Source organism: Ammodytes marinus (genome assembly GCF_949987685.1).
Source record: "Ammodytes marinus genome assembly, chromosome: 16".
NCBI lineage: Eukaryota > Metazoa > Chordata > Actinopteri > Uranoscopiformes > Ammodytidae > Ammodytes > Ammodytes marinus.
Genome location: NC_137220.1, coordinates 17,532,288 through 17,543,192, shown reverse-complemented (window position 1 = coordinate 17,543,192; position 10,905 = coordinate 17,532,288). Strand labels below are relative to the sequence as shown.

Sequence of the window (10,905 nt, the reverse complement as noted above, 5' to 3'; positions counted from 1 at the left end):
AAATGTTCTTTCATAGTAAAGAGGATTTTGACATTTGTTCTATTTTTTCTAACAGACTTTGGAATTTGGATGGGTACATGGATCAGAGTTTTCATTCAGATATCCAATAAGTAGATTGCAGCAATATTGGACCCAATACCGATATTGGATTGGCCATGCCATGAACTTTGCTTTCCCCTTTTCTTCTAAAGCCACTTGTGAGGTTCGAAGTGAAATGTCCAGTAGCTGCTAAATTGTATAACATACACTAAGTATCCCCAATAATTTTGTATTGAGATTTGAAATTACACAAATAACTAGATACATCTTGACTTGGTTAGCAGCACCAACTCAGTTTTGAATGAATGGAAGAGAATGCTGTAGACAGAGTACTGAAGTTCATTTTTGGGCGTTGAGAACAGATTTTTAGCTTTTTTTCCCCACTAGAGCTTTCCACCTCATTCAATCGTCCTACTCACCAATGAATGGAGCCCACTCACCTGGAAATAACATCTTCCTCTGTGTAAAACCAGCTGTTTTGTTTTCATGCTTGGGTTGCTTTAGTAAAGGCTGAGTGAGCACACACCAAATTCTGCTGAAGATCATGGGAATTTGGTTGAAGGCTCAGGAAAAAGCTATAGGAAATAAATATTTGTCTTGTCCGATGCTACATAGCACCCATTTGCACCATGCCGAATCAATTAGCTGTAAGTGATTCCAATTTGCAGCGTGTGTGTACCAATGGCTGTAAAGACAACTGGATTATTTTAATACTAAAGAAAACCTTTAAAGTGGGATGATTCACTTGAAAGCCCTGAGGAGCCTCTTTAATATGTGATTTCTAGGCAGATTTTATTGGCATTTGTTTGTTTACGATGAAAATTGGCGTCAATGCTATTCCCGGGATATTTAAGTCGCACTCAATCCATAAAATCTATGTAGCACCCGTTCATATTCAGAGTTTATTGTGTTATGACTCGGATAATGACTATAATTAAGCATGCCAAATCAGAGGGCAAAACCACTATAATTACTTCTCCTTGTTTTCAGAACACCACCATGTGTCCCTCCCTATTTCACTCAGTATTTTTACCATACACATTCCCTCCTCTTCCTCGCAGTGTGGAAACCTCTGCTATGCTGTGTAGCAATTGTACAGATATTCAAGTACATGATGTAGAGATATCAGAGGCAATATTAACCTCTCTCAAAAAAAGAAAAAATTAAGGTCTTCTTCTTTTTGATAATTGATTAAGATATGCCTCCTCTCATGCAGCAAGACCGAGCTCTGTGTGTAGGAGAGAAAGATGGAGAGACAGAGATTTAAAATCCATTTGGAGCCCTAGAGTCATTTGTTGGCTTTTCTCTGGGTTTTTGCGACTGACACAAGCACACACTTGATAAACACTGAACTGAATCAGATACGTAAAAAAACAAATACTTACAGACACATATTTTGATCCATGTTATACCCCATGCCCTTACATAAATGACACACATGCTGTTTTAGTGATGCACAGAGTTGAACACGTCACACATAGACAGACTCTTTCTGTGTCTTATGTTCACACACACGCGCACACACACACACACACACACACACACACACACACACACACACACACACACACATGCACACATACACACACACGCACACATACACATACACACACACACACACCAAAGGCGGGATTATCCCTAGCAGCATTTGGGTCGGGGCCTTATCTGAAGTAATGGTGGATCAAGAGTCCTGATTCGTTTTCCCCTCTCTGAGGCGTTCTTTGCCTGGGGACACGTCTTGCATATTAACACTCTGATACAACAAATGCACCCACAGATGCGTCATCATCGTGTATATTTAGCATGGCCACAAAATCACACAGGCACACACACACACACACACACACTGCATCAGCTTACTAAAAAATCCTGTATGCCTGTAATAGATCCTGATAACCAAATCATTTTCAAAAGCACACACTTCATTGTGCGTGCGCTCACCCTTTCTTTGTTTTTGAAGCACCGCTACATCGTTTTCCTCATCGGGCGTGACTTTAACACGACAGGCAGCGTCGGTTCATTGTAATGTCGACCGACAGATGAGTGGAGAAGGCTTAGTTATCTCACCTTGAAAGGGCGCTCTCTCACCTTGTAATGTCATGTCATGTTATCTGATGTCACACGGGGACAGAGCATTAATAATGGAGATGAATGAGACTGTCAAATGGACGGGAACAGGTGTTTTATACTGACATGCAAGCAGACAGGGAGAGAGGGGAAGACAGTCAAGCTGAAAGAGATAGATGAAGGCAGTTTGAGGGCATGCGGGCAGGTAAACTTTATTGACCTTGTTTCTCAAGTAAAAAAGTAAACCCCACAATGGACGGATGTGGAAGTCCGTCCAGAAGTGACTCGCGGTCTCCTTATGTTTGAGTTGAAGACAGGTACTTGGGTCTGCGTTTGCTTGATTCACTGTTTGTACTATTCAGGGGCATCTGACGGTGTGCTTTCTGACAAGTGGAGGCAGTGCTTAGTTAGGTTGGTAGTGAGGGGGGCGTGGCTTCTATCCCTATGATGTCAGAAGGGGAGTGAAATCTAACTGGGGGTTTTTTGAACACAGGTTTTCATAAAGGTCCACGTAGAGAAAAAGAGAGAGTTTTGTTTCTCATACTTTAGGGGTCTCTGGTCACACCCATATATTTATGAATTTTTCATAATTGGTGACCTTTAATGACAACACGGGTGGCTTGTTTTGAACACCCAGTGTGTCACTGTTGGTTATTGCAGTGATCATCTGTGTGTGTGTCATTAGATACCAACAGGGTTTAGTATGAGGGAGAGACTTTCTTAGGTCCTTTTTCCCCTCTGAAGAACACATGACGGGGAGCAGAAAGACATGCCAAACAAAAAAGGAGAAAGCAGACAGAAAAGACAGTGAGCATGCAGACTTGCAGCAGATGCAGTATGTGCGTGCTTCCGTGTGTGTGTAATGGGTTTAGGCCTGAAGGTACGACAGCCTAGAAGTGCTCACACAGGTGCCTATCACTGAAACCACACTGAGCTCAGATCAGAAGTGCTAAGTAAGAGGAATTTGGTAATGAGGAAACGTGTGTGTGTGTGTGTGTGTGCGTGTGCATGTGCGCGCGTGCTCGTGTGCACCTGTTTGTGTCTGTCAGCGACTGAATGAACGAGTACAGCAACAGCTGTGACAGACTGTGCCTGATCACTGATTCACATTGACACACGCGTGAGCAGCAGACACGCGTCTCAGTCAGTCAGTCCTGTATAGCTGCAGCGAAAACAGCAGAAGCTCCATTGAAGCTGTGCAGTAACTCTGATACAGTAGCTCTGTATTCATAGACACTTGTTATTAGGGATACTGCCAATGTTTTATATATTATCAAGGATTTATTTTCAAAAGAAGTGGTGGGAAAGGCTTGTTTTGATGAGGAGACATCTCTTTTAAAAGTCTTTAATTTAAGGAACTTTGCAAAGAACCCTGCCTTTCTTTGCTCTTTTCCTTTGGTTTTCTTTTGACTCATTGCTGCAGCCAGCAAACTTGGAAATCGTCAGCGGATTACGTTTTCATTTGGATGTATAGACTAGTGGCTTGTGACAGCTGCATTATTCCTTCACACCTGGACTAAGCTTGCATAGGTTTGGCTTCCTGCTTCTCTGTTGACTTTGTGCCACCCACCCTGTGTCATAAAGTCTCATTCAAAACAAGATTCTTTGGTTTGATCGCACCTCCGCCATGCTGGAGCCTTGTGTCCGTATTGACCCGGCCCCTCTCAGACCTGCACCAATCAGCAGGAAGATGGATGAGAGAGCCATACGCTTTGAGTTAGAGCGCCAGGCCTGTCAGAGTCTCAGACAAGGTGGGGATACCTGTTGTGTGTCATGTTTTACAGTCAGTATGCATTAAGTACATGCAGAATTTTATGTTGTCAAACTTGGAAAAGCATGCAATGTTTTTTGTCAAATCTATGTGGCTTATTCAGTTAATGAGTTGAATTCATGTTTTGTTCTTTTGGAGATAAAATCAGTTTGTGGCCATGATGTCCACTTAGGAGGTATTTGATATTTGGTTTCTGCCAATGTATTTATATTAAAAAAACGGCACATTACAAACTGTAATCTCTGGTGCAGTTTCAGAGGAGGGGGGATTTGTTTACATTCATAGAGCCTGCAGTTAATTTGCAAAAAAAAAAAAATCTCTACACCCTTAGTTTTAAATAATTCTATGATCATAAATCAAAAAGAAATCATTTTGAGGAACCTGGAACCAACATAAGACTGGAATATGTTTGTAAACCAAACTGTGGGCCCTGCTGCTGTAAACAACAACAACAGTGAAACAGTAACTTTTCGGGAAGCTTTCTGACTTCAAACAGAGTTCCACAGGGATCACATTTTCCTGTGAGGAAAGTTTCTTTATTCAGTTATGAAAATATATATATACCTTAGAAAATGTTCACATCTCTGACATACCCAAAGCGACATAGTGCACCTTTAAGTATTTTTGCCCTCCTCAAGAGTGTGGGCTCAGGTGTTAAGTGGATCCAAATACTCTACAGGGGGCTGAGTTACAGTTGGGGCTCATCCAGCGCTGGGCACAGCACACTTTACCTCAAGCACATGAACTCAGCAACCTGTTGACTTTAGTGGCATGGGCCTCGGACCAAGGTAGCTGGCCTGAGATCAGTTTGGACCGATTTAGACACTTCCAGAGAAATCCCAAGTGAAATGACATGGATTGAGCCAACTCCTAATTATAAAAATGTCAGGTTAATTCAATTCATTTCTGACATTAATCTTGAAACTATTCAATAGCTATTAAGTTGTGTTTGGATGTTTGTGTGTACGTTACTTATCTCATCATTCCCACGAATAATAATGAGGGCTCATGTTTATCTCTGTAAAAATCAATCCAGAGAAAGTCTTTAACAAGCAAAATCCTGTTCACAATGCACCTGTTTAAACGTACTGTGCACTGCTTACATTGATTTGATTATATAGATCTTTCCATGTACTATAAATCATTCTATTCCATTTCCTCCTCAGTAAAATGAAGCGATCACAATTTATGAACTGTCTCTCCTCCCGTGTTTTTGTGTGTGTGTGTGTGTGTGTGTGTGTGTGTGTGTGTGTGTGTGTGTGTGTGTGTGTGTGTGTGTGTGTGTGTGTGTGTGTGTGTGTGTGTGTGTGTGTGTGTGTGTGTGTGTGTGTGTGTGTGTGTGTGTGTGTTGGCAATGTACAGTAATGTCCCTTTTAATTCAGACGGCTGTTCAGGGGGATTGGATTCCAAAAGGTTACAACTTGAACACAAATAGAAAACTGTGTGAGAGAGCAAAGGGAGTGAGAGAGAGAGAGAGCGAGAGAGAGAGAGGGAAGGTGGGTTGGGGACAGATACAGAGAGCCACTACAAGAAGTGTTGTACTATAGTATGAAAAAGTTTGGAGATCAGGGACAATGGCTCAAGTTGTTTTACAAAGACAGGCATCTATCAAAGTCAATTTTACATTTAAAAGAACTTTATAAGAAAAAGGAGAATCTTCATATTAAACAGATTAAATTACATCTCTCGTGGGACATGACGAGATGCAACACATTTCTGTCAAAGGCATTTTCCTCATAATCCATTTGAAACAGTGTTTTCAAAGGTGGCTCTGATTTTACCAGGCTTTAGTTCCCGATGTCTCTCCCAGAAGACCAAGAAAAATCAGCCACTACAGAGTAACTGAGTGAAAAGAAGACAGTGATGAAGAATGTAAGAGAGCAGAGCTGAAGATTAAAGAGATAATGAATGCATAATGGAGTGAAACTTAAACGATGCTTCAGGGGGGGAAGGCAAAAAATATTTTGAATGTTTCCTAGAGGGTTTACGGACGCAGAGTTGACTCAATCACGTGTGTAAACCCTGGTGTGACAGGTGTGTCATGTCATGTTTCAAAGCAGGAATTTTGTGTTATTGAATTTAGACCACCTTGCTTTTTTTGTGCTGTATTACACTGACAAAACTTTGTTAAGCCGCTTAGTATACTTGAAATCAAGCAAGACGTATGCTTCATTGATTTTTACTTTTGAACAGTGTGCTTCACATCTTCTGTTGATTATAGGGAAAAGGCTTTTGGGATGAGAGCTAACAAATGCGTTTGGCAAACACAACACAGTCCCTGATATAGATTATATTACAGGACAGAGCCGATAACCGTTAGCATAAGCTCTAACAAGCAGCTCCGACCACACTCTGGGAGTATAGTGGATGTGCTAGTTGTTAACAGGGATTTTCTTTAATGGAACCTGTGAGCCCACTAAACAACGCTAATGTTATATGGAATGCCCCCAGCCTTGGAAAGTGACACTTGCTTACATCTGTAGGACATGCTAACGTTTGCACAAGTCAAAGTGCTAATGGCCAAATCCATTCAGAAGTAATATTCTGACATCTGTTTTCACATGGTGTTTAAATTGTTTTGTTTTATCTTCTGCAATCCAGGCTTCCTCATAAACTGAGCTTGTATGTAGCGATCTTGTGGTCCTGTGCAATGATCAGAATTGCATCAAGCTGTCGTTGAGTGAAAGCACACTTGCTGTTATGTTGTGGCATTTGAGCAATGAGCACATACACTTTCCCAGAATAGATTCTGTATCAGCACATTGCATCACTCGTCTGTCATCTATTGGCACAAATCATCTGCCACGAAAACAAGTATTTTGAGTGTGTGTGTGTGTGTGTGTGTGTGTGTGTGTGTGTGTGTGTGTGTGTGTGTGTATGTTTCATTATGTCTGTTTTTGCACCCCTTTCTGTGTTTGTGCAAATATATCAAATGCTTGAAATAAGTGTGTGTGTTAATGTTTGTTTTGTTGGTCTTCCCATGTTTGCCTGTTGGGAGCCAGTTAAACTCTTTCCTGCTGCCAAGCGGAGAAACTGCACCGTCCTGCGTCAGCCGCGTCCCCATCAAAGAAATCAAAGCAATATGAATGTTTTATCTCAGGCTACTTTAGCACACGCAGGGGGACTGCCTGCAGAATAGTCTGCCTGCAATAGTCCACAGCGACCAATTTACAATCGCCAAAACACAGAACCTTTCTAGAAAAACATACACTTAAAGATGCAGTATGTAACTTTAGGAGTGTAAGAGAAATTAAAATCTTCTGAAGCATATTCTCATAACTGAATGAAGAAACTTTCTGCATAGGAAAATTGGATCCCAGGACAACTGTTTAAAGTTAGAAAGCTACAGTACATTAAAAGTAAATGTTTCACTGTCATTGTTAACAGCATCAGGGCCCAAAGATGTGTTTACAAACCTATTCCAGTCTTACATTTTGTTCCAGGTTCCTCAAGATCATTTAGTTTTGATGTATGATGATAGAATTAATCAATACTAAGAATTACATGTAGAGTAATTATGTTTTCTGAACAAACTGCAGGCTCTTCAAATGTAAACAAATCCATACTGCATACTGCAACGTGAAAAGAGGAACTAGAGGGCAGATGCATGAGAAAGATAAGGGATCCTCTTGCTGTTTGAGAATTGGTATGTTAAATTTAAAGGGGCATGTAGGAAGAAATGAAAGACACGAATAACAACAGAAAAGAAAGTTGTATTGTTTTATATGAGGGTCAATGTCTCTTTATGTCAAGATGCGAATAACACGAGGAAGTGGACCGCAGGATGACAGTACGAAGTAGAGGAGAGGCTCAAGAGAAGGAGTTTGGGATACAGTTTCAGCCAGGTTCCTATGCTTTAAAAGTGCCATGCAAGATTTGGCTCAGTCCCCCCCAAACAGTGTATTCATAGTATGATCAGTTGTAATGTCAAATCTAATTCCAACTCCCTGACTCACTGGTTCCGTTTTTGTTCACTCTCAACCGCTTCACCAGGGGGGTTAGGGTTAGCAGAAGGCAGCTGCTTTCATCCAAAAAGCTCATTGAACCCGTTCACCCAGCACCAAACAGCACATTAAGCCACTGAACACTGATAGTGGAGCGTTCAGCTGCTAGACAGACAGATCATTCCCTCAGGAGATGGAGGAGACCAAAGCAGAGCTAAAAGGAGAGCGGATATTGGACTTCTGTTCAGCAGGTGGTCAGAAAAGTGAGTCCATTTTTCGTCGTCCACTAGATTAGACTAGGCAACTGTTTGCTATCAATGTGGACTTAACACCTCAGGTTTATGTTTATAGCCCATTTCTGCTGCTCCCCAATGCCCAAAATGTACAGAAATTATTCATAGTAATTATAGCAGTGTTGCCCACACATAGGCTCTACTTGGGCGGCACGCCCAGCTAGATTGACCCGCCCAGGTAAATAAAACCCGTATTCCATTTTTCTCAACAAAAAAAGAAGAAGTGTTATCATGGTGCAGCCATGTGTGCAGCCCATGTGACAGGTGTTTTTGTTGTTGGTTGGTGTTAGTGCCTCATGCGCCCAGTTTAAGTGTACAGTCGATTTAAAGTAAAGCCATTAATGCCACTGCGATGTCTCGCTACTTCATTCCTCTGCAAAGTTGATCGGGCAGCTAAAGCTACAGTAGTTAGTTTAGCCGAGCCAGAACCAGGACACTTGATTAGAGAGACTACAGTTCGTGCCAAGAAGCTGACGAATAACAGAACTCCTGTGACCGATGAACAGTGGACACACGGCTAGTTTGTAGTGACCATTTGTCAAATAAAGAACCAGTCAGAGAAGGGCAGCGCTATTTAGACGCTCATACTCACGCATCACTGACAGCCTCTGGGAAATACAAGAGAGAGAAAAAAAAAACGGCACGTTACATGGTGATGTGTTCAAGTGATGTTGGTTAAAATTAAAATTTGATAGCTCAGCGTGATTAGTTCAATATGATCTCATAAAATGTTATGTCACAGCTACACAATAAAACGGCCAACGCAATGACACAAAGGTAATATCGTCTACTGGGGTATTATTTGAGGATGATTTAAAGGCATCAAAAATTGGATAGCGCCCAACCGTATAGTCTGGTTTGTTTATTATGTAAATAAGTGTTCCTATCTAAATGATCTAACGTCACATTGTTTATCAATAAATAGTTCATATAACTTTGTTGGACTAATTCATTACCGAACTCGCCCAACCCATCACACTCTGTGCAACCTGACCAACACAAGTAAATACTCACCCTGTGGGAAACACTGTATAGTGCTGTCATAGTGTGGCTTTAGTTACATTTACTTCCAAAATAAAATAAAATCACCATCCTTTAATTTGTTCTTGGACCTACTTAGTGTTCTGAAGGCATTTTCTGGCCAGTGACCCTCATTTGAGGCGCAACTCAGTGTACAACTCATATGAATTATTAGTGTGTTGGTTGTGTCTAGTAGTCTACTTTACCCGACTTGTGATCAAGTGACCCGTGTAGGGGTCTCAGCCCCGATGTGGGAACGCTGCGCTGTGGAAAGCTGAGCTACAGTCTGAATGTCATTGGGGTGGGGGATCGACTTCAGCTGGGAAAGGGCAGCAGTAAATTTTGACTTTATGGATTTGTCCTTTCACACCAGCTCTGATCGGACAACGTGATGGTGACGCTGTGTTTTGTTTTTTGTACTTGAGAGTCCACACCTTTTGATCAGATGAGAGAGAGAGAGTGAGAGACAGATTATTGTTCACTCAACTGTGTGTGTATGTTTAGGAAATTAATTACTGTGCAGCAGTTTATACACTGGACAAGGTCGCTTAGATTGTGCTCTGTTATGAGTGCTATTTTATTACTAGCCGCCGCCACAACATATATACTGTGCAACACCCTCCGCCACATCTCTGCTATACTAAGGTGTGAGCCGCTGTTGTAACTGCTGATGGTCAGGGTGTGTGAAAACAAGCCCTCCAGATGCCAATAGTTAGTTAAACTTAAATGATATATGACTTCATGATCCAGATATACAGTAAGCTGCAAAAGATTATTTCCAGGCAATTTGTATGTGTTTTATTGTTGGATGCTCCTCTCTCATATTTTTTTTCGCAGACTTGTCATGTTCTCAGAAAATGTGAGGTCGGCTCAGTACATGGTCGTGAGTGAGAACAAGTTGATAGCTTTTCTGAGCAGGTGAACACAGAGCCCTGACCCCATAATGCATAATACCCAGGGGGCAAAGTGATTTTATGGACATGGAGCGTTGTAAAAGGTTGTTCACCAAAAATGACATCTAGGACCTTCCACGATCACAACCTGGATGGACAACCTGGTCAACTAGCTGCTGGAAAGCTACAGCGGGCCGACATAGCAAATCAGGACCACTGTTTAAGTGAATGGGGGTGGGCTAATGGGGAATTTTTTGAACTTATAGATATCATTATGAAACTTTGCTAGTTGATTACTGACATTAAAACAACAACTTTTTGTATTACAGTATTTTCCAAAATGTTTAAATAAATATGAAAAATCATCAATATCTTACTAATGATGTGTAAATTTGCATATCTGCTAAGCCCCCAAATCTAGATGTTGGAAGAAAACAAAGTCAATTTGTTTTTAAATTTTGAAAACAAAACAAGTGTCCAACTGCCTGAAGCCTTTCCTAATCACAGTTCAAATTTGATCAATAACCCATAGAAAATTAATTTTTTACACAGTTACATTTCATGTGCCATGGACCAAAAGTGTCCTTTTGGAGTCTCCAGCTGGTATTTTAGGAAACGGCTAGACATTCCCTTGGAAAAAACTGTGTAAAAAATTCATTTTCTATGGGTTATTGATCAAATTTGAACTGTGATTAGGAAAGGCTTCAGGCAGTTGGACACTTGTTTTGTTTTCAAAATTTAAAAACAAATTGACTCTGCTTTTGTCCGACATCTAGATTTTGGGGCTTTGCAGATATGCAAATTTACGCATCATTAGTAAGATATTGATGATTTTTCATATGTATTCAAACTTTTTGGAAAATACTGTAATACAAAAA

General features: G+C 40.9%; 1 protein-coding gene across 1 annotated transcript in view; it reads left to right on the top strand.

The window, feature by feature from the left end:
- LOC307263419 (myocardin-related transcription factor A-like) overlaps positions 1-10,905 on the top strand; it is a gene marked incomplete at both ends in the record, with an annotated part of 37,974 nt that overhangs the window by 3,734 nt on the left and 23,335 nt on the right. The window contains 2 exons of the mRNA XM_080044568.1: positions 1,101-1,155; positions 3,691-3,857. Coding sequence (XP_079900694.1) covers positions 1,101-1,155; positions 3,691-3,857 — 222 coding nt within the window. The remainder of the gene's footprint in view (positions 1-1,100; positions 1,156-3,690; positions 3,858-10,905) is intronic.